Genomic DNA, 22771 nt, shown 5'->3' on the forward strand with positions numbered 1-22771 from the left:
AAAAAAATGTCACGTAAAAAAAATACACACAAAAAAATGTTTAACAAAATCAAGAAAAAAAAGCACTCAGTCACTTTAACAAAATACAGACAAAAAAGAAAAATATTAATAATCCATGAAATAATTTTACTCCCTCCGGATTACTCGCAGGAGGGGGACTTCATCCACATACCGCGGGATTAACCCGCGGGGGGGACTTCTAAATAATTGTCCTCCTCTTCCTCCTCTTCCTCCTCTTCCTGTGCCGAAGCCAATGAATGAATATATTCGTATAAGGGTATTGCCCATGGCAGTTGCGCAACACCAACGAGAGGGTTGTTGTCAATGTAATAAATAAGTTGTTCCTCCACATATACCACAAAGTTACTATTGTACTCTGTTGAATCTTGCGCAAATAATGACGCATGGTAATGCCATTGCGAAGACGTTGCACTGAAAAAGTTCTTCACGCAAAAGCAATTGTTTTTCGCGCACCGGCGATTCTTCGCGCACAAAATTATTATCGAGGCCACGAAGACGTTTCAATGATATGCCTCCACAAGACTCATTGCATGAGACTGAACGCGGCGTGTCAAGAGAAGCGCCGATACTCCGGCTGCTATAAACAAATCGGGGAGACCTATGATGATGATGTTCCGATTTAGACAAAGAAATTGTCGATGATATATAATGGGTCATGGGATGTGCAGGATCACAGTAGATGGAAGTCTAATGTGAGAGAGAGAAAGCTGACGTGCAAAAAAAACGCAAAAGTATCGCATAGTGTCTAACGTTCAACGAGAAGAAATGGCAAGTGAAAAGACATAGCAGGAATTTGATTATTTGGCGTATATTAGAGATTTATTAAAAATTACTTATCCAACTGAAGCAGTAAGTATATTTATTCACATGTATCTTTCTAATGTTTAAAAATATTATTAAATTCAATATTGTAAAAAATATTAAACTCAATATTTTTGTAATTTGACAGACATTATATCTCGATGGTATCTCAGTGTAGAAACCGTGCAAGTACGGAATCTTATAAAAATTCAGATACGCCACCCGAATGGGGTACATAACTTTTTCTCCTTTTTTTCTTTTTTCTCTCTTTTGTCTTTTTTTCTTTATTTGATATGTAATGTATTGTGTGAAATTGAGATTTTTTTTATTATTTTTTGTAGTATTTATGCATATATGATATCAAAATTAATGGCTTTATGAATATTAATCATCGGCGGCAGATACGGTATCAGCGTCGCCAACACAAGGAGTATTTATACATTTTATGGGAAGAAATTACTCGCAAGTATTTGATTTGCAGAGACTCTTTGGTTTACGTTTATATGAAGATGATGAAGAAGTGTGGCGAATTTTTTCTACAGGATATTCTCATTACTTTGAATAATTACATAATTAATTGAAAAATTACATATTATTACATATTATTAAGTAATAAAGATCCACAAATGAATATATATACTATAAATAAAAGTGCATTGTATGAGTTATTCTTTTGCATTAAATAAATATTAAAAAAATTTTTCACTTTTTTAAATCGTGATTCAATTTCTTTGTCATGTCCATGACCGACACACTGACCTACATTCCTGCTCGACACGCGAGTGTGACATCCTGGGAGGTCTTGGTAGATCGGACGGAGCCGAAATCAACAGATCCTCAACAGCTATACTCACACGTTATTTGTGAGATTCTTTTCCATGCAATTAAGAGGGTAAAACCTCAGGATTAGATATTGCGAAGGAAGTAGGTAACAGGAATGTCAAAATGACTTTTATTTTCAGGAAAGAGTTTTCGACTTTGGGAATAAGGAATAATATAATATTACACTTGTGGTATTTGAATTGGAATTTATTCACTGTTATAAATGATATATATATGTATATATATATATATATATATATATATATATATATATATATTTAGCGAATGCGAGTGGAAGTACAAGTGCAAAAATGTAAGTGCGCGTACAAGTGTGAATGCGAATACGAGTGTGAATGCAAAATGTAAGTGTTCATAAGTGTGAATCGTAAGTGCGAAATGGGAAATGCGCAAAGGTATTGTCGCTTGAGGTTTTTATATGTTGTCAAAACATGGAAGTAGGGGTGACCTAAATTCCAATGTTATGATTCTACAGGTCTGAATAAAGCCTATTGTTAGTCTACTTTCATTATGAATCAACTATGATTCACGTGTTTAAGACCTTCTAGTTGTTCTGTTGACATAGTTTTCTATTGGTCGACTTAGCCTACATTTGCTATGAATCAGCGATGACTCGTGGTACTAAAATATTATGGCGCCATTGACATTTAACGTTGGCCTATTTTCGCTTATAAACTGACCATGAGTCAGCGATGACTCGTGATACTAAAATATTATGGAGGCTTTGATATTTAACGTTGGCTTATTTTCGCTTACAAACTGATCATGAGTCACACTTGTGACTAAGTATTATGGCGGCCTTGACATTTAACGTTGGCTTATTTTCGCTTACAAACTGATCATGAGTCACATTTGTGACTAAATATTATGGCGGCCTTGACATTTAACGTTGGCTTATTTTTGCTTACAACCTGACCATGAGTCATACTTATGACTATTCGGTCGACCTATTTTCGTTTTCAAAGAGTTATACTTCGTTATAATAATTCCTTTCTTATAATTAACAAACATATAGTACATAATAGTATATAATAGTTTGCTTGAATTTAAGCTTTTATAATAAATATTAATCATCGCAATATCGTTTTAGATATACTTTACAATTATAATAATAATGATTACATCGTATAATTAGTATATCTAAAATATATCTGTATAACTCTTTTTACATTTGTAATACATTATTTATTAAATGTTTTAACATTTTATTACACAGATACAAAATGGCTCTGATTGCGATTGATTGAATCGTTGGGGTAGTTTTCCATGCATATTAATATTCAAGATTTTTGTCATAGCCATAGGATTAGTGTTAATGAAAAAAGGGAAGTAACAATTATAAATATAAGTCTAGGATGAAGGTTTCTAGATGAACTGATTTATATACGGAGATTTACCTGCTGAACTGATTTGAGTTTTTGAGGTAAGTGTATGTAAGGAAGTTTATAATTGTCTAAATATCTTCTAAACGGTGCGAGTTAGGTAGGTATGTGTAATGAGGTAAGTTGCAAGATTTCCTGTGTGTTATCCAAATCTTTCATAATAATTATTTGTTAATATAATAATTTATTTATTTATAAATTTTATTTATAATAATAAATTTTAAATTTATAAATTTTATTAAACGAAATTTAAATCATAGAATTTCTTTTCTGAGATAAAATATGTTTCTATCAGGGTTGTTTATATAATTTCATAAAAAAAACTATATCTTATAAGGAAAATGTACGTATAACGTATATATGTATATATGTGTGTGTGCTTTCATATACCCGATATTCCCCTTAATTTTGTTTATATCTTGAGAATTAAGAATCGTCAGCCACAAATTATATGTATGTTTTCGAAAGGATTTTCGATGGAGAATGTATTTATACAGGGAAAATATATCCATATAAGGACAACAAAATTTATTCTTGAAATAAGGATATGTATCAGATGAATTGTTGAATAAATATTTTGTCGTGGATTTTGTTATACTGTCATTATGACTTTTATTCCTTATTCATATTTTCCTTTCTATTCCTTTCTATTGTTATTAATTTTGTTATTTATATAATTATATGATTTTGTTTATTAATTGTTAATAAAGATATTACAACGCACCGATAATTGTTTTATTATAGTTTTCGTGCATTACGTGGGCGAGGTTATATTTCCTACATTTGTTTTTTATTCATTAATTATTATTTTATATTAATTTGTTAAGATTTTATTGTTAATGTTGAAATGTTTAGATAAGGATGCGATATTAAGCTCTATTTTCTTTGTTACTTTACTGAACAGTCTGGAGAAGTGATTTTGGTATGTTCTGTTTTTTGTTAGTAAGGTTCTAGAGAAAATTTACTAGGAACATTAAGGCTGTAGTAGCGCCATAAGGTTATGATAAGGAACGGTCATTTTGTATAAATCTTTAAATAATTTTAAGCGGTATATTCTTTTATTAAATGTATAGAAAAGGTTTGACAGTGCTGTCTCCTAACACAGTTAGTCATAAATAATTAAAAATTTTGAAAAATTTACACTGAACATGATTAGAGGTACTTTCGGCGCTGGGACGTGACACGAGTCACCCTGGCAAGATAAACTTCTCGGCGTTATATGATAAGAAGCGCTACGTTGATCGTTAGGATTATCAACACATGGGAAAGAAATAAAGAAACATAATTCGTATATCGTATTTATTTTATTCATGGTTATCTGACCACCAATTAAATAATTTGAATACATTTTGTAATGCGCAATTATTATATGATATCCGCATCGCATAGTATTATCAGCATTATTTAAAGAATCTGTGTCTTCGTAATCAGCATCTAGAATCTCGATGTATACGCGCTCATCGTCCAGAAGCAAATTCCATAGCCATTGTCATTTTTCATGTCCCTTGACATATACGACAACATCGCTTTCATCGTCGTTGTCGTCGTCGTCGTCTTCTTCCGTTCCATGCATAGCCTTCGTAATCAAACTCTTAACTTTGCTGTATGAAATCGTTCCGTCGTCCCATCGCAGTCTATGATGATGACGTATCACCCAGCGTGCGCGAGACTTGTCGGCACTTGCGAGGAAATGCCATGGTATAGGGCTTGCGAAAACGTAGTGAGAGAGAACAGTCCGTTTTCTGAGAGTGGCAAACTCCTTTACAACAAACTGTCCTCCAACGAAGAAACCTTGCAGATCTACAAACGTTGGCACGATCATAGCGAGCAATTTTTGGAGACTGCGGTCGATTTCGATGTATCGTAGATTTTATTATCTTTCTCTCTCATGTGCCAGCGATGCTCTTAGGTGATCTTGCGTATAACATTTGTCAACGGATTGTAGTGAACTACGCGATCATGTATAATAAGACGGTATGCGGTGGTATTCATCGGTACGTTCTCCTTAGTCTCAAATTCCAACTTCTCATGGCCACGGTTGCGCTCTTGACCGATTCGTTTTGTCGAGAACAATCAATAATTACGAATGGACCGTTATGTAGAAAAGACGTGACGGTGAGACTCGGCTCGAGATATTCGTATCCGTAGTAACCCTTGCAGAAACGCGTATACGTTTCATACAACACGGACCATCTGTTTTTGTCGAAATCAAGATTCATATCGTCGGATAATATTCCGAGTTCAGATAGAGTTTCACGTTGGTTAAGTTGCAGTCGTCGAATCGGCTCGTGTCCTCAGCCATGACATTTTTGCGAGCGAAGATGACGTATCGCGGCTTCTCGAGCTGAGTAGCAGTCTTGATGGCCCACGAATGCTTGGTTGTACGCTGTAACAGCGGAAACTCGTACAGATCCCGAGCGAAAAGCCATGCTCAAGTATCGTCCGCTATCCAAAGTGCGCAGCATCGATAGTTTTTTTATCTCGCTCAATAACACGTGCGGCATTCGCCATTGTATCTTGAATAAGTCGACCACGGAATCCAACGTCGAATTTCCCATCAGGCAATTGTTGTCGTTACGCGATCGTAAGATCAACTCGTGACGAGCGTTGATTACCACGCGTCTGTAATCCTCGCAGAATCCCAACAGTGCGTAAAGAGGTACGCAAAAGTTAAAATATCCATCCGCGTTAGTACGCGCATCCCAACCGACATTCCTCAGAATCACGCTTCTGTCGGATGATGTCGTTATGTAATGTTTGAGCGTGCTGGTTATGCCTACGTTTCTGTTACGATCAATCTCCACACCTTCAAGTTCGTATCGAATCTTATCGAACAGGAACGCGACAAAATTATTTCCCAACACCACATCAGATCCTTCGACAACTCTGTTCTTCGTTAGTTTTCCCTCGATATATAGAAAGCTTTTGTACGGCAATGTATACAGATCCTGTTGCTGTATGGGTATTCTTATCTCATTGCTGTACCCGAACGGGTTGTACGCATGAGTCTCAATCTTGACGATGCGATCGTCAATGATTGGCTCATTGTCGATGTTTAAGTAAATATCAGTCATTTCACAAGTTGCGCACCGCGAATCCTAAAGCTTGTAAAAATTTAACGTTCGACGCGTTAAGTTTCTTCCTCTTCTTGATGCAGCCGGATGAGCGAGTCGATCGGTGTTTCCTTTGTAAAAGATGTGTTATCTCTCTGTGTATGCTTCGCTTCGTTCAACACGAGCATCTTAAATGTCACGCTCGCGTTATCGCTGTCGCCGTCGTACGTGCAATTTGAAAGTAATCTCTTCTCCTCTGAAATCGAGCAATCGTCCGTTCTGGTCAACAATGCGTATCGTTAGCTCCGTAATGCTCCGTACGATGATTGGTAGATAAATAATCTGCATCGGCCTTTCCGATATGTTATATCCTGGCGGCACGCTCGGCAAAAATTCGTGTATCGTGTGCACACTTTTGTCGTTGTTGTATGCGCTCGCGGTCACGTTGCACTCTACACGGATAATGTTTACATTCATTATGTTGATCGACACGTCCGATTCGTGTCACCTTCGCGGTTGCAATATGCGCTTTGAAAAACCCAGCAGCAATCCAATGTTATGGGGCTTGTTAAATTTTTATTCTGTAGACGCATTTAATCTCACTTCTGTAGACGCATTTAATCTCACACCTCATCGTGTTGTAATTTCCGCGAAGCACTATTGGGTATTCTCCAATCTGATCACCGCCGCGCGCGGTGTCACCAGCGTTACCCTCGGGCGTGTCGCGTCGCGGACGTTTCCGTAAAATCTCACGTTTCAAAAATTCATTTATGGCATGCAGTTCATATTAAATATAAATATATATAAATTACGACCCCTCGGGAATCGTAATTTCTGCGTCGTCTTTGTCAAAATAAAATGTATTGTTCGAAGCGTTTACATTCGGTATTGTGTGATAAGTCTCCAAAATTGTTAGACCAAGCTCGTAGCCATCGTCGCTCAAATCTATGACTGGAGAATAATTTGTTGCCAGAACGCTGCTCTTCCCGCTCAGCGTAAGCGTCAGCGACATGTTGAAAAAAGCGTTCGACGAATATTGAGACGCCGCGACATTTTGTCGGACTTTATAAATTCAGAGAGGACTTTATAATTTCAGACAAAGAAGTGTCCTGTTCAACGCTAGATCAAGCCAAACTCAGCAAAAGAAAAAGCTTTTAAATATAAACTAAGTAAGCTAAGTAAAATATAAATCGCAATAATGTTTGCTTTATTAATGATGGCATTAATAAAGTAAACATTATTTCTGATGGCACGTATCATGTGTGTTTATTAAGTGATATTTATGCTAGAAGAAGTAAAAAGTGCATGTTACAGAAATCACAATCGCGGATAAAAGCATTTATAGTGGCTATTAACGGTAAGTGCGTATACTGTTAGCATTGTTGCTATAGGACTTATTGATAATTTCTTTATTTTTGTTTTTGTAAGAATAATATATATTTTTTTGACAATGTTAATATTATATTTAATTAATATTATATTTAATATAGTTTTTTAACTGTTTAGGATATAATTTCTTTATTAATACCTTAAACATTTTTAGACATTTTAATTATTATTATAAAAATGTCTTGTAAAAGTATTATTTTGATTCGTCAATCTATCTTAGGAAAACAGAAAATTAATCCAAAATCAATTTTAATATGTTGTTAAAGATCAGTCATTTTGTTCAATATTTAATTTTAATAAAATAATATTGATTTTATAATTGTTAGTATTTATAATTTTTAACAAATAGATCTAGAAAAGGTCAATGAGACGAGCGTGAATTAAATAAAATAAATTAACCAGTTTTTAACATAAGTAAGATCTACAATATATATTATTTAAGACTGAACGGAAGTACATAAATCGCTTTAACAAATTCAAAATCTCATATAAGATGTAACGGAGCGCATCCTTCCGCTCCGTTCCTCCTCCGGATTTCCCCCGACCGACCATCCGTCGGGGACCGCCGAACATCAGGCGGAGTGCGGCAGTGGCCGCAAAGAGGCAGCAATGCCTCCTTTTTAATCTCTTGTACACACGAACTCCGAAAGCGTCGGAGAATACCGCGAAAACACGTATGTTTTCGTGGTATTTCCCCGCACCGCGCCAAGCGTCGCGTCAACAAGCGCGAACGCACCCCGCACCGCGCCACGCACCGTACCACCGAGCGCGAAAGCGTCCCGCACCGCACCGACGCCGCGCCACGCAACCGAGCGAACGTCCCGCACCGCGCCACGACCGCGTCTACAAGCGCGCAACCACCCCGCACCGCGCCGCTACCTTCCCTACGAATTCCTTCCCTACCCAAAAAACCAATCATCCCCCCGATCCTTTTTTTCCGCTCCTGGGGAGAGGGATGCCAACCCCGAGATCGACCAATCCGACCGATCCGACCGAAAATACCGAGGTCGATCTCGGATATAAAAAGGCATCGCTCTCCACAGGAAATCACTCACTCACGCTCCGTTTACTCCTGTTCCTAGATCGTCTCCGAGAGCTCGCCTCGAGGAAACGATCTTCCGAAACCGGCAGCAAGCCTGAGATTGTTGGGGCTCTCCCCAACGCGCCAAGTTCGCTTGGTCTGGCCGAAAACCGTCTCCGTAGCTCGCACGGCAAGCCGAGAGTTGCTGGGGTCTCCCCAGCGCGTCGAGTTCGCTCGACCCGACTCTGCCGCTCCGAGATTTCACCGCCAAGTACCGGGGTTCTCCCCGATACCACCTCTCCGAGCACCAGGGTACTCCCTGGTCAGCCGAGTACACTCGGCACCGCCACCTTCTTCTCCGCACACAGCCGGGGCTCTCCCCGGCTGGCCGAGTTCACTCGGCGTTCACTCAAACAGACGAGGGGCACACCCCCCGTCAGCCGAGCACTCTCGGCAGGGAACGGGCACACCCGTTCTCCGATCTCAACGATCCGCCGACCTCGCGAAATATCCACCCTCGCGACAATACCCGCGACACGCGTGCATGTTTAAATCGCCGATTTAAAGGTCCGCGACAACACGTGCGACACCGCCGCCGCCGCGCGCGCTCCGCGCCACCGAACTGCGCACCGCGATCAGTATCGCGCCGACCGCCCGAGCGATCTCTTATTTTGTATTTACCATTGTCCGCGCGCCGAACGCCGCCTCGCCCGTCTACGGCCACGAATATTTAACGCGACGATTCGGTGCATTCCATCGCACCACTCTTAGTTGAATAAATATCGTTATTTATTATCAATCTCGCCTCACAAGTTAATCACGCCTTTCTGTCTCCAACGTCCTCGCTTCTTCCACTGGTAACCGACTGACCGCTCTCCGCGCGGAAAAGCGAGACCGTTATAAGATTTACTTATGTTAAAATCTTAAGATCTTACTTGTGTTAAAAATCGGTTAATTTAATTTACTTAATCCACGCTCATTGGGCTTTTCTAGATCTATTTGTTAATTTAATTTATGAGTTTTTACTTTTTAATTACTTTTATAATTCTTGTTTTAGTTGCATAAGAAAAGACAGTTATATTTTAATTAGAATTGTATCTGCTTTATATTTTTATAAATATTTTTCTCATTATGTTAAAAATTGTTACATTGAAAAGTATTATATTCAATATTACATTCTGTAATATTTTCAGTATTACATTCTATAATATTTCTAACACTGTGTGAAGGAAAAAATATAGATTTCTAAAATTTATTTATGTTTATAGAAAATATGGAACATCTTTCTGAAATAAAAAGGAATTTGAATTGGAACATATCTAAAATACAATTACAAGATATAAATCTGTACTCAATACACAAAACAGATAATCGGAAACCTCAAATAATTAAATCGGAGATATTAAAGTCTATAAAAGTAAAAATAATAAAAAGAGATTTACATCAAGAAAAACCAAAAGTTTTATTAAACCAGAATAAAAATTCAGGTAAGAGAAACAAGAAATGTTTCTTTTCTGCAAAACAAATAAATTTTTATAAAGTTAAAAGTTATTTTTTATATAAAACAGGCATAATATATTTACGTAAATTATTTAATTTTTAATAGAAATTTTTGGATAAAAATGTTTTGTACTGAAATTCTTCCTCAATTGACCCCATTTTATTATTTTAAAATGTTTTATTACTTTTCAACAGTATGCCTTAACTTTTTTATATTTCACAGTATTACAATAAATTTCATAAGATAAATTAACATTTATTTTGAAATATATTTAGACATTTTTTAATATCTTTCATTTTAATATCTTTCACTTTTTATGATTTTATAATAAATTATCTATTCTTATAAAATATCTATCCTTATAAAACTTAATGTAATATAAGAGAAATTAAAGAATATTGTTGAAATTTTTTGAAATATTACATCATGAAATGTAGTGAAAACTTGTATATATGAGATAATAGTGAAGGGCTACTTGAAGGAGAATTTTAGCAAAATATTTCTATCAGACAACTGTATATAACATTATATAGAATATTTCAAGAATATAGAATATATAAAATTTCATCTTTTCACAAATTTTCTTAATGAAAATTTAAAAGATATTTTAGAATTAGTAGCCTTTACTCAGGATCAACAGGAATCTTTTAATATGCTGCTCAATGATATGGAAAATTTAAATGAATTTGAAGACTGTCTCAATGTAGATAGAAGTAAATAAATCATAATTATATAATATATATTTATTATATATATGTATATATATATATATATATATACATATATATATATTGAATTGTATTACACAAATAATAATAATTCATTTTGTGACTTAAAAAAATTAGATATATAAATTATTTGTTTTTTAATAACTGTTTGAAAATAAAATTATATATAATACTTCAAAAATGTAAATTTATCTCTTTTCACAGATTTTCTTAATAAAGAATTAGAAGATGTCTTATGTTTGAATGTACCTTTTACTGATAAACAAGATGTATGTTTCAATATGTTACTTGATACAGAGAATACAAACTGCAATGAGTACAAATTAGACTGTATTAACACGAATAAAAGTGAATATACATTCAATACTGTTTTATCTGAACATTTTAACTGATCAAATTAGTCTCCATATTTTTGTAAATACATATATTGTTTTAAAATTATTGAAAATATATTTTACACTTTGTCGAATAAATAAGATAATTATTCAAATAAGAAATATATTTCTTATAATTTTTTCAATAAAGAATCTTAAAATCTATAAAGAATCAATAAAGAATTTCTTTAATCTATATTATTATATCTCTATATTATTATAAATATTTATGTATATCAATCGTTAATTAGCAGATTTATACTGATACTAATGAATTGACACTAAACTTAATTTTATGTACTTTTATATTAAAAATAAATAATACTTGATAAAAATTCACACCAGTTCCAATTAATATCAATTTCTTTAAGCAAAAATAATAAAGTTACTACGACAACATGAAAAATAAACTCTAAAGAAAAAGTATCATAAAATTAATATCTAATATATAACGTTAATTATTATATATATGTCATATGCATTATTAGCATTTTCCTTAGCATTTCTATTTTTTTGTATATTAAATCTCACAGATAATAATTTTACAAATTGTACACTATTAACGAATACGACAAATAACATTCAGTCATCTACTAATTTGTATTTTAAGAATATTAAAACAATAATAAAAAAAATTAGATACTCAAGAAAAATTATTTTTCAGATATGTCATATGTGACTAAACCAAGTGCCAATGCTGAAGATGAACGTGAGTATCTAATGATATTCTTATAGATCTTAGGTGATGTATTATTTAATTTCTTTATTATACATTTCTTTCATTACAGCACAATTTATTTAGATTATCTAATAAAATAATAATAAAATAATGAAAAAACAATTAACTTAAAAACAGTATACATGTTATATACATTAGTATTTTCCTTAAACTTTTTTAATTTTTTATATATTTTTTATATATTTTTATATATGTAAATTTCACAGATAATAATTTTTTAAATTATATTAATAAATACGACAAATAACATTCATCCACTGATTTATATTTTGAGCATATTGAAACAATAATAAAAAAATCGGATACTCAAAAAGATTGTTTTTCAGATATGTCAGATGTGACTAAACCAAGTGCTGATGCTGATGAATATGAACGTGAGTATTTAACCATATTCTTTCTTATAGATCTTAGGTGATGTATTATTAAATTTCTTTCTATAAATTTCTTACTATAAATTCCTTTCATTATAGCACAATTTATTTAGATTATCTTATAAAATAATAATAAAATAATGAAAAAACAGTTTACTACCTTCATTATTTCTAAAACATTTTCTAGAAAGATAAGCTACAAAAAATAATAGCAATTTTATAAAACTTTTATTTTAGAGTTTATTTTTTATGCTATCTTGGCACTTTATCTTTTTTGCTTAAAGAAATTATTATTAATAATGTTGGAACTGATGTGTATTTCAATCAAATATTATTTATTTTTAAATATTATAAAATTAATATCTAATATATAACGTTAGTCATTATACATGTCATATACATTAGTATTTTCCCTAAACTTTTTTATTTTTTTATATATTTGAATTTCACAGATAATAATTTTTTAAATCATATTAATAAATACGACAAATAACATTCATCCACTGATTTATATTTTGAGCATATTGAAACAATAATAAAAAATCGGATACTCAGAAAGATTGTTTTTTAGATATGTCAGATGTGACTAAACCAAGTGCTGATGTTGATGAATATGAACGTGAGTATCTAATCATATTCTTTCTTATAGATCTTAGGTGATGTATTATTTAATTTCTTTCTATGAATTTCTCTCTATAAATTTCTTACTATAAATTTCTTTCATTATAGCACAATTTATTTAGATTAATAAAATAACAATAAAATTATGATAAAACAGTTTACTATCTTTATTATTTCTAGAACATTTTCTGAAGAGATAAGCTATAAAAAATAATAGCAATTTTATAAAACTTTTTTATTTTAAAGTTTATTTTTTATGCTGTCTTGGTAATTTATTCTTTTTGCTTAAAGAAATTAATAATGTTGAAACTGATGTCTATTACAATCAAGTATTATTTATTTTTAATATGTTATATAATATAATAGTACTTTTTTATATTAATAAAGCAATGATAAAATGTTTACATTTTTTTATCTTTTTTCTAAACACTATTGTTTTGCCTTTATTCCATATATCAAAAATTTTATATTTATATAATGCATTAAAAAATGAAGAATTTAATAGAACATGTTTTGGAGAAAAGATGCATAGACTTTTAAATCTCAATTGTATTATTTTTTTTCTAGCTTCTGAATATGTTCCTTCACGTTCTGCAAGTCCTTCATCAACTTACTCGGATGAAAATAACAATACAAAAATTAATAGAAAAAAAGTTTCAATTAATAAATCCAATACATTTAGTGGCCTAGACATGTAACGACACCCGACGCACCCCCCTCAATTACGAGTAATTGATAACAGTGAGTGTCCCCGACCGATCAACCGTCGGGGCGCCGACACAGCGATCCGTCCGCGATCCCACCGTCGAGAAAAGCCCGTCAAACAGCGGACGCGGCAAAAGCGATGATCACGCGGCTTCACGTGCGCACCGCGTGAGATCATAAACACACGGAGAGGCCACCACTGCCGGCCCCGCTACCGACCGCACCACCGAACATCCTCGCGGAATTCCCGAGCGCGTTCGGCGAATTATCGCGGATATTCCGACGAGACATCTCCCGGAAACTACCCCGACCCGAGTCCGGCCGACCCGTTCCCGACGAAACCCGACCGATGGCCGGCTCGGGTATATTAAGCGAGTCCGGGAGATAAACGGCACCGATTCCCAGCGAGACAGTGACCAGTCCGACACTGCTCTCGATATTCCGAATCCTCTCCAAGAAAGCGATCTAGGGTGCTACCTATCGTGCCAGGAGCTTCTGGCCGATCGCTCCTCGAAAACTATCCACCAGCGCACAAGTAACTCACAGGTTGAGGAGTTTCTCAACCTGGGCTCCACAGAGAAAGCCCTTGTGCACATCTTCCTTTGACGATCGAGAGGCAGGGAGCTTCCTGCATTCGAGCCGTCATAAACCTTACACACAGCTGATCCGTCATATCAACACTCACAGTTGATCCGTCAAAACACCGGCCGAGATCCCCGCGCACCGTCGCGCCCGCGCCGCGCCTACCGAAGAACGCGACTAAATCCGGAGAACCGACCGCGAGCAAAAACAAGTGTATACAATACGTGGAAACCGCACGTCTTTTCACCGTACCAACGGCGAAATAATCTGTAAATATTGTAAATATAAACCCAGCCAGTCAAGCGTTGTAAATATAAACATAGAAATCTCAAAAGACACGATAATTTATTTCTCGTACCGAATCCTGACAAAACCGATCGACGCTATCCTGCAAAACCGAGCGACACGGAAATAGAGACGTTTTATGGCGCCCGAACAGGGACCCTGATAGAGAAATAAAATATCGAAGAAAAAAAATGCCGACGACTGACTGGGTGCATCGTCTTCGAAAAGAAGAACTAGAAATCGAACTTACGCGCCGTCACGCCGAAACCGAAGGGACCGTATAAATTTTGCGTCAGCGATTACGAGAGCTAGTAAAAACGGAAAACGCGGCCAACGCGACGAAATCTTCCGACATACCAGCCGCCGCGTCCGTAGGCAAAATGACCGAGAACGACTCCGGGCAAGCCATCGCGAAAACCATTAATCAAATTAGAAAATGGGGCTGCCACTTCGATAGCAAGGATCCGTGGGCTTTTTTAGAGCGGGTCGAGGAATTAAGTCTCGCGTACGGATACAACGGTCAGCATCTTATACTCGGTTTACCAGAACTACTGAGAGGGGAAGCACTCTCGTGGTATCGAAATCGACGACACAAGTGGAGTACGTGGGAACAATTTTGCGATGCCTTTCGAACACAATTTTGCCCACGCCGTTACCGCAATCAATTACTGAAGGATATCGCCGGTCGCGCACAAAAAACTGACGAAAAATTTCATAAGTACGCCAGCGAAGTAGAAACCATGATGCGCCGCGCCGGGGAGTTTACAACGGCCGCGCAGGCGGAGCAAATTTACGAAAATATGCATCCCGAGTACAAAATGTATATCCGCCGACAAGACGCTACCGATCTCGAGACCCTCCAAGAATTAGCGGCGGATTTTGAAGATATCTTACGGCAACGAAAAACAACGACGACAACCGCAAAACACGACGCCCCTGCACTCACGAAACCAATCGCCGCCGCCGTATACAACCGAGCCGAACACTGCTGGCGGTGCAAGCAACGCGGACATACGCGCTTTAATTGTCAGCGCCCGCCGCGCAAATTCTGCTCACAATGCGGACGGGACGGAGTTTTCACGCGGGAATGTCATCCTCCGACGGGAAAAGCCGCCGGGGCCGGGACACACGCGAACGAACCCCGGCCCCGCAAGTAACGTTCACGCCACGACCGCACCTCCAAATCAAGATCTGCAATCAGTCAGTAATCGCGTTGGTAGATACCGGATCCGAAATTTCATTCATCAATCGTGATACTGCACGTCGTATGCAGGAACTCCGTTTCGTACCCGACGACTCCGCGAGTCAAGCCAAACTCGCCGACGGCTCACCCGTAGAAATACCAGGCACCGTCGAGCTTCCAGTACGGATCGAAGGACAAATCATTGAGCATCGCTTCCACATCCTGCCAGAATTAGAAAGCGAAATGCTCATCGGAGTAGATCTGTGGGGGAAAACGAATATAAGGCTTACGCCACCGCGATTCGGCAAGGGGAAAGACCTCACGCCGGGCCGCGTCTCCGCCGCTAGACAATGCGGCGAAACCGAAAGCATCAAGCTCCATCACTTTTTGGAAAATGAGATGCGAAAATTCACGGAGGTTCGGGGACCGACCGAACTTCTACGACATCATATCCGCCTGAAGAAAGGCACGATGCCAATCAAACAAAGATACCGACCGCGTAACCCGGCGATGCAGCGCGTGATCGACGATGAAGTAGACAGCATGCTGCGCGAAGGAGTAATAGAACCATCTGAAAGCGCATGGAGTTCGCCGGTAGTAATCGTCCGAAAACGTGACGGCCGACCGCGGTTTTGCATAGATTTCCGACGCTTAAATGAAGTCACCGAGCGAGACGCATACCCGCTTCCACAGATCACGGCCACTCTGGATAAATTACGCGGGGCACAATTTTTATCAACTTTAGATTTACGGAATGGCTACTGGCAGGTACCACTAACTCTCGCAAGCCGACCGCTGACGGCATTTACCGTACCAGGCCGGGGATTAATGCAATTTAAAGTAATGCCATTCGGATTACATGCAGCACCGGCCTCATTCCAGCGACTACTGGATCACGTGATTGGTCCAGAACTAGAACCTTTCGCATTCGCGTACCTAGATGATATTATCGTGGCGAGTCGTACGTTTTCCGAACATCTCGAACACCTCGCCGAGGTTTTCCAACGACTACGCGCCGCTCGTCTGCGAATTAATCCAGAGAAATGCCGATTCTGCGTAACCGAGCTAAAATATCTCGGCCACGTCGTGGGCCGACAGGGTATCCGGACGGATCCCGATAAAACGAAGGCCATATTAGACTGGCCAGCCCCGACGACCGTCAAGCAAGTCCGGCAGTTCGTGGGAATTGCCTCATGGTATCGGCGATTTATACAGGATTTCGCGACGGTTGCCGCTCCGCTCACTGCACTGACAAAGAAGAACGCTCGCTGGAACTGGGGAGAAATCCAAAGGCACGCCTTCGAAACGTTAAAAGACCGTTTAACTACCGCACCAGTATTAGCCTGCCCAGATTTTTCCCGACAATTTTTCTTGCAAACCGATGCCAGCACCACCGGAGTAGGCGCAGTACTCACGCAATTTTTTCCGGAAGGAGAGCGTGTAATTGCCTACGCCAGTCGCACGTTAAATGTCGCGGAGAAAAATTATAGCGCCACGGAATTGGAGTATCTCGCGGTCGTGTGGGGGATTAAGAAAATGAGGGGATATCTCGAAGGATATCAATTCACGGTGATAACGGATCATCAATCGCTAAAGTGGCTGCAAGGCCTAGAATCACCGACAGGAAGACTAGGTCGTTGGATGTTCGAATTGCAGCAATATCAATTCAATATCCGCTACCGAAAGGGAACCCTCAACCGCGTGGCGGACGCCCTTTCACGACAAACAACCGTCGCCGCGATACAACTGACGCAGTGCTCATGGTACGACCGGATATGGGGAAAAATTAAAGCCAAACCCCATGAACTACCAGACTATTGTATCCAGCAAAAACGATTGTTCCATCACGTACTCCACGATTTAAATTTCCACGAAACCCCGCCTCAGGAACAATGGAAACAATGCGTCCCCTCCCAGGAACGCACCGAGGTAATGAGGCGCGTGCACGAAGAACCTACCGCCGGGCATCTCGGAATCGCAAAAACCATCGCACGGGCCGCACGAGAATTTTACTGGCCCGGAATGTTTCGCGACATCGCGCGCTTCGTCCGAAATTGTAAAAATTGCCAAGCTTACAAAGTAGAACAGAATAAACCGCCGGGAATGATGCATGCCACCGCGATAGATCGACCATGGCAGCAGATCACAGTAGACTTGGTGGGACCACTGCCGCGTTCGAATCACGGATATACGTGGCTATTAAACATGCAGGGTCGGTTCTCAAAATGGGTGGAAATGTGCCCCCTGCGAAAAGCCACCGGCGAAGCGATCGCGCAAAACCTAGCCGAAAATATCTTTTACCGACACGGGTGCCCCGACGAAATCCTCTCCGACAACGGGACACAGTTCCATTCCGCGCCCGTCACACGTCTTTTACAAGCTCTCGGCGTTAGACAGCGGTTCACACCCCCCTACGCACCACACTGTAACCCAACGGAACGGACGAACCGCACGATCAAAACGATGATCTCGCAATATGTGGGACGCGAGCATAAACGCTGGGACGAACATTTAAACGAGCTGCGATTCGCATATAATTCGGCAGTCCATGAAGCGACGGGTTACACGCCCGCATTTCTAATATACGGCCGCGAAATCCAGCCTCCCCGCACCACCGCTACCCGCCGCTCCACCGCACCCGACAAACCCAGCGCCGTATACCGCCGCTTGCAAGACGCATATGAACTTGTACGCATAAATCTAGCGCGAGCGTTTCAAAAGCAAGCCAAATACTTTAATTTGCGCCGCCGTGCCTGGCGACCGAAAGTAGGAGAATGGGTATGGAAGCGGAACCATCCTCTCTCCAACAAAAATACTGCATTTAATGCAAAATTAGCGCCGAAATTCATCGGTCCCCTGGAAGTGCGCAGAATTATTTCCCCGGTAATTTTTGATCTCCGAGACCCTCGGGGAAAGTGGCACCGCCATACGCACCTGCAGGACTTAAAGCCCTCTCACGCGGAACGCGAATCCCCGATCGAGCCGAACGTTGACGAATCAACCCCGGAAGACAACGAAGGCACCCCCGTCCACGATGACGCGCCGGCACGACGGGGGAATCAGCCCAGGAGAGGGAGGATCCAGGCGGTGAGACCACCGACTGAAACGTCGGGACCAGACAGTCGAGAAATCGAAAAAGATTATGGACGACATCCTCGAAGACATCAATCAGCTCCTAGAGTGCGCAGATCCGCCCGGATACGATCCGACCCGACCAGGACTCGACGAGCTATGGAATCGACTGCTGATGGCGAAAACCAGCAGCTCGAGAACACCGACCGGACCAGCCGAAAGCGGGGAAGGCCCCGCAAAAGAAGTCGCTCCTGCAACACGTGCACCCAACCCAGCGGAACCAGCAGCGACAAACCCGACGAGCCTCCGTCGAAGCAGTCAACCTCCACGGAAAGTGCCCCGAGTAGGGACGCTTATCCAGCGATCCGACGTCCAGCAGCGCAAAAAGATGCTAGCGCTGATGACACCGCCACCACCGCCTCCAGTGCACCGGCGGCCAGGAAACGCGGCCGCCCCGCAAAGATTAACCGACCGGGCCCGCAAACCAGCAACCATGCCAGATTGCAACAACAACATCCCGGTGCCGACAATCAACGCCACTCTCGGACGTGCAACAACCGACAACCAGGGCCTAGGAGTCCCCTTCGGACCATCCGGACCACCGCCCGTGGAGGTAGAGTTAGCGCCAGGCCTCCGATTCATGGTACCGTATTTCGCGGCACATATCGGGCGTAAATATCGGGCCCGACGCGGTAACGAAAAGTATGTACTGCGATTCGACCACGAAGGTCGCCTGCGCACGTGGCGCAGAGTATACTAAATATACTAAATATGCCCCAAAATTCGGGCATGCGAAGGAGGGGGTGATGTAACGACACCCGACGCACCCCCCTCAATTACGAGGAATTGATAACAGTGAGTGTCCCCGACCGATCAACCGTCGGGGCGCCGACACGGCGATCCGTCCGCGATCCCACCGTCGAGAAAAGCCCGTCAAACAGCGGACGCGGCAAAAGCGATGATCACGCGGCTTCACGTGCGCACCGCGTGAGATCATAAACACACGGAGAGGCCACCACCGCCGGCCCCGCTACCGACCGCACCACCGAACATCCTCGCGGAATTCCCGAGCGCGTTCGGCGAATTATCGCGGATATTCCGACGAGACATCCCCCGGAAACTACCCCGACCCGAGTCCGGCCGACCCGTTTCCGACGAAACCCGACCGATGGCCGGCTCGGGTATATTAAGCGAGTCCGGGAGATAAACGGCACCGATTCCCAGCGAGACAGTGACCAGTCCGACACTGCTCTCGATATTCCGAATCCTCTCCAAGAAAGCGATCTAGGGTGCTACCTATCGTGCCAGGAGCTTCTGGCCGATCGCTCCTCGAAAACTATCCACCAGCGCACAAGTAACTCACAGGTTGAGGAGCTTCTCAACCTGGGCTCCACAGAGAAAGCCCTTGTGCACATCTTCCTTTGACGATCGAGAGGCAGGGAGCTTCCTGCATTCGAGCCGTCATAAACCTTACACATAGCTGATCCGTCATATCAACACTCACAGCTGATCCGTCAAAACATGCCGGCCGAGATCCCCGCGCACCGTCGCGCCCGCGCCGCGCCTACCGAAGAACGCGACTAAATCCGGAGAACCGACCGCGAGCAAAAACAAGTGTATACAATACGTGGAAACCGCACGTCTTTTCACCGTACCAACGGCGAAATAATCTGTAAATATTGTAAATATAAACCCAGCCAGTCAAGCGTTGTAAATATAAACATAGAAATCTCAAAAGACACGATAATTTATTTCTCGTACCGAATCCTGACAAAACCGATCGATGCTATCCTGCAAAACCGAGCGACACGGAAATAGAGACGTTTTAGACATATCCAATGTTCATTCACCAGGAACGAAAACGTGTGACGACAGTGAAATGTATGTCACAGAATCAGGAAAACAAACAAAAAAAAATTGTTGTTTTTATTGCAAAAAACTGCAGAGCAAAATAGCACGGCACTTAGAAACCGTGCATTATAATGAAGAGGAAGTTAAAAAATTTGCAATATTACCGAAAGGAAATTTCGAGAGAAAAAAATAATAGAAACGATTCGAAATGGTAATTTTCAATTTAACACTAAAAGAGCAATAAACAATGGAGAACTTATTGTTTGTAGGCGACCGAACAAAAAATTATGTAAATCTGCAAGCAATTTCTTACCTTGCGTTAAATGTAAAGGATTTTTTTCAAAATTATCTCTTCGTCATCATTTTCGTCGTTGCACTGGACGTAATAGCAAACATAGTAAATAAACATAATCAATAATGGTATTGGGTCGTACAATTGTTACAAGAACTCACGAAGTAGCTAATAAAATTCTCAAAACAGTTGTTTTCCCCGTATTACGAGACGATGAAATAACGCGTGCAATAAGATACGATCAATTAATAATTCTATATGGGAATAAGCTTAAAGTACAGATTACAGCATCAACATGACATGATTCGGTCTCGTTTACGATTGTTAGGACGTTATCTAGTAACTCTCAGAACAAAAAGTGAAAATATTAGTGATTTTGCCTCGTTATACGATCCAAAATTTTATGATGTCGCAATTGCTGCTGTCAATTCTATAGCAGGTTTTGAAATAAAATCATATATAAAACATCATCTGTAGCATTTAATCTCGGCACGTATATGAAACATATCGGAGAAATTTTTATTACTGAATGTATAAAAAATCACGATCCTATAAAAATGAAAGCAGCTGAAAACTTTTTAAAATTATTAAGACAAGCGTTTATGGAACAAGCATTAATAGAACAGTGTTAGAAACACAAATGCAACGAAAGCGACAAAAAAAGATTATACTTCCATCGACAGAGGATATTAGGAAATTGAATGATTATTTAATGGACATGCGACAAAAAGTTTATAACAATTTAATGAAAGAATATTCATATAGAAATTGGTTAATTTTGCTAGAAACAACACTCATATCTATGCAACTGTTTAATCGTCGACGAGCTGGGGAGACTGAAAGAATACAAATATCAGAATTTAAAAATTATCATTGTATTGACGAAGAAACGAATAGAGATATTTACAAATCGCTGTCAACAGAAGGAAGAAGATTAGCAAAGAAATATATCCGTTTTGAGATACGTGGTAAACTTGGCCGTACCGTTCCTGTCTTACTTCATTCTGATTTATTGAAATGTATCAATGTTATATTAAATTTCCGTTCAGATGCTAAAGTGCATCATGAAAATCCTTATCTTTTTGGAATACCAGGTTGTGATAAGAAGAGATATAAATATTTAAGGGTTTGCAATTTAATGCGAACATTTTCAGAAGCTTGCGGAGCAAGTATGCCACACACATTACGTGGAACACAATTAAGAAAGCACATTGCCACTAAATGTATTTCTCTGAATTTATTAGAGCATCAAGTAGATGACTTATCAAATCATTTAGGACATACAGATAAAATTCATAAGGAATATTATAGATTACCTGTTGCTAGTCGAGATATTTTACAAGTATCAAAACTATTAGAATATGCCCAAGGTGAAGAAGAAAATAATAATGAGGATGAAAGCAGTGATGATAATGATATGTGTGTGTGTGTGTGTGTGTGTGTGTGTGTGTGTGTATTTTTTATTAAATAATATGTACAGAATGTCCTAAATTTATCGTAATAAGTTAAATCCTGAAATTTCTGAGATCAAAACAAAAATCTTAAAATGTTCAGACTACAGTAGTTTTAAAATAAAAAATTTTTAAAGTTGACCAATCGAACGCTCTGAAATTTATCAGGCTTATTACACAATATTAGAACATATTACACAATAATAAAGATTCTAAACATCTATTCTATTCTCGAAATTAATTTCATTTATTTATGATATTTACACGTGACAACTATGATAGTTCGATGCATATCGCATTTCAATACATTTTTTATTTTATTGTTATTATTTTCATACTTAATTAATAGCTCATGCATAAGAAAATAAAACTAAGAAGCGATTCCATCAATAATATATGTAGAATTATTCAGTTTAGAGAATAACAGATGTTTAAAAATATTTATTATTGTGCAATATGTCATTCACATTAGATATACACATTTCATATAGTTTAATTAAACCTTTCTT

General features: G+C 39.1%; 1 protein-coding gene across 1 annotated transcript; it reads left to right on the top strand.

The window, feature by feature from the left end:
• Positions 1 to 10660: 10660 nt before the first annotated feature.
• On the top strand, positions 10661 to 22375 carry LOC148936452 (uncharacterized). Its single transcript, XM_089078255.1, has 7 exons — positions 10661 to 10721; positions 10941 to 11084; positions 11775 to 11819; positions 12176 to 12223; positions 12792 to 12839; positions 22056 to 22230; positions 22366 to 22375. Exons 1-7 carry the CDS (start codon positions 10661 to 10663, stop codon positions 22373 to 22375), a joined length of 531 nt encoding a protein of 176 aa, XP_088934381.1.
• Positions 22376 to 22771: the final 396 nt, after the last annotated feature.

Source organism: Pogonomyrmex barbatus, unplaced genomic scaffold (genome assembly GCF_055798465.1).
Source record: "Pogonomyrmex barbatus isolate J1 unplaced genomic scaffold, ASM5579846v1 scaffold21, whole genome shotgun sequence".
Classification (NCBI taxonomy): domain Eukaryota; kingdom Metazoa; phylum Arthropoda; class Insecta; order Hymenoptera; family Formicidae; genus Pogonomyrmex; species Pogonomyrmex barbatus.

What these genes read in the sequence shown, in the direction of transcription:
- LOC148936452 (XM_089078255.1), top strand. Translation starts at nt 10,661, where the DNA reads ATGCTGCTCAATGATATGGAAAATTTAAATGAATTTGAAGACTGTCTC. An exon ending in CTGTCTCAATGTAGATAGAA is followed by an intron (nt 10,722 to 10,940) that starts GTAAATAAATCA and finishes CTCTTTTCACAG; the next exon opens with ATTTTCTTAATAAAGAATTA. An exon ending in TGATGCTGATGAATATGAAC is followed by an intron (nt 12,224 to 12,791) that starts GTGAGTATTTAA and finishes ATTGTTTTTTAG; the next exon opens with ATATGTCAGATGTGACTAAA.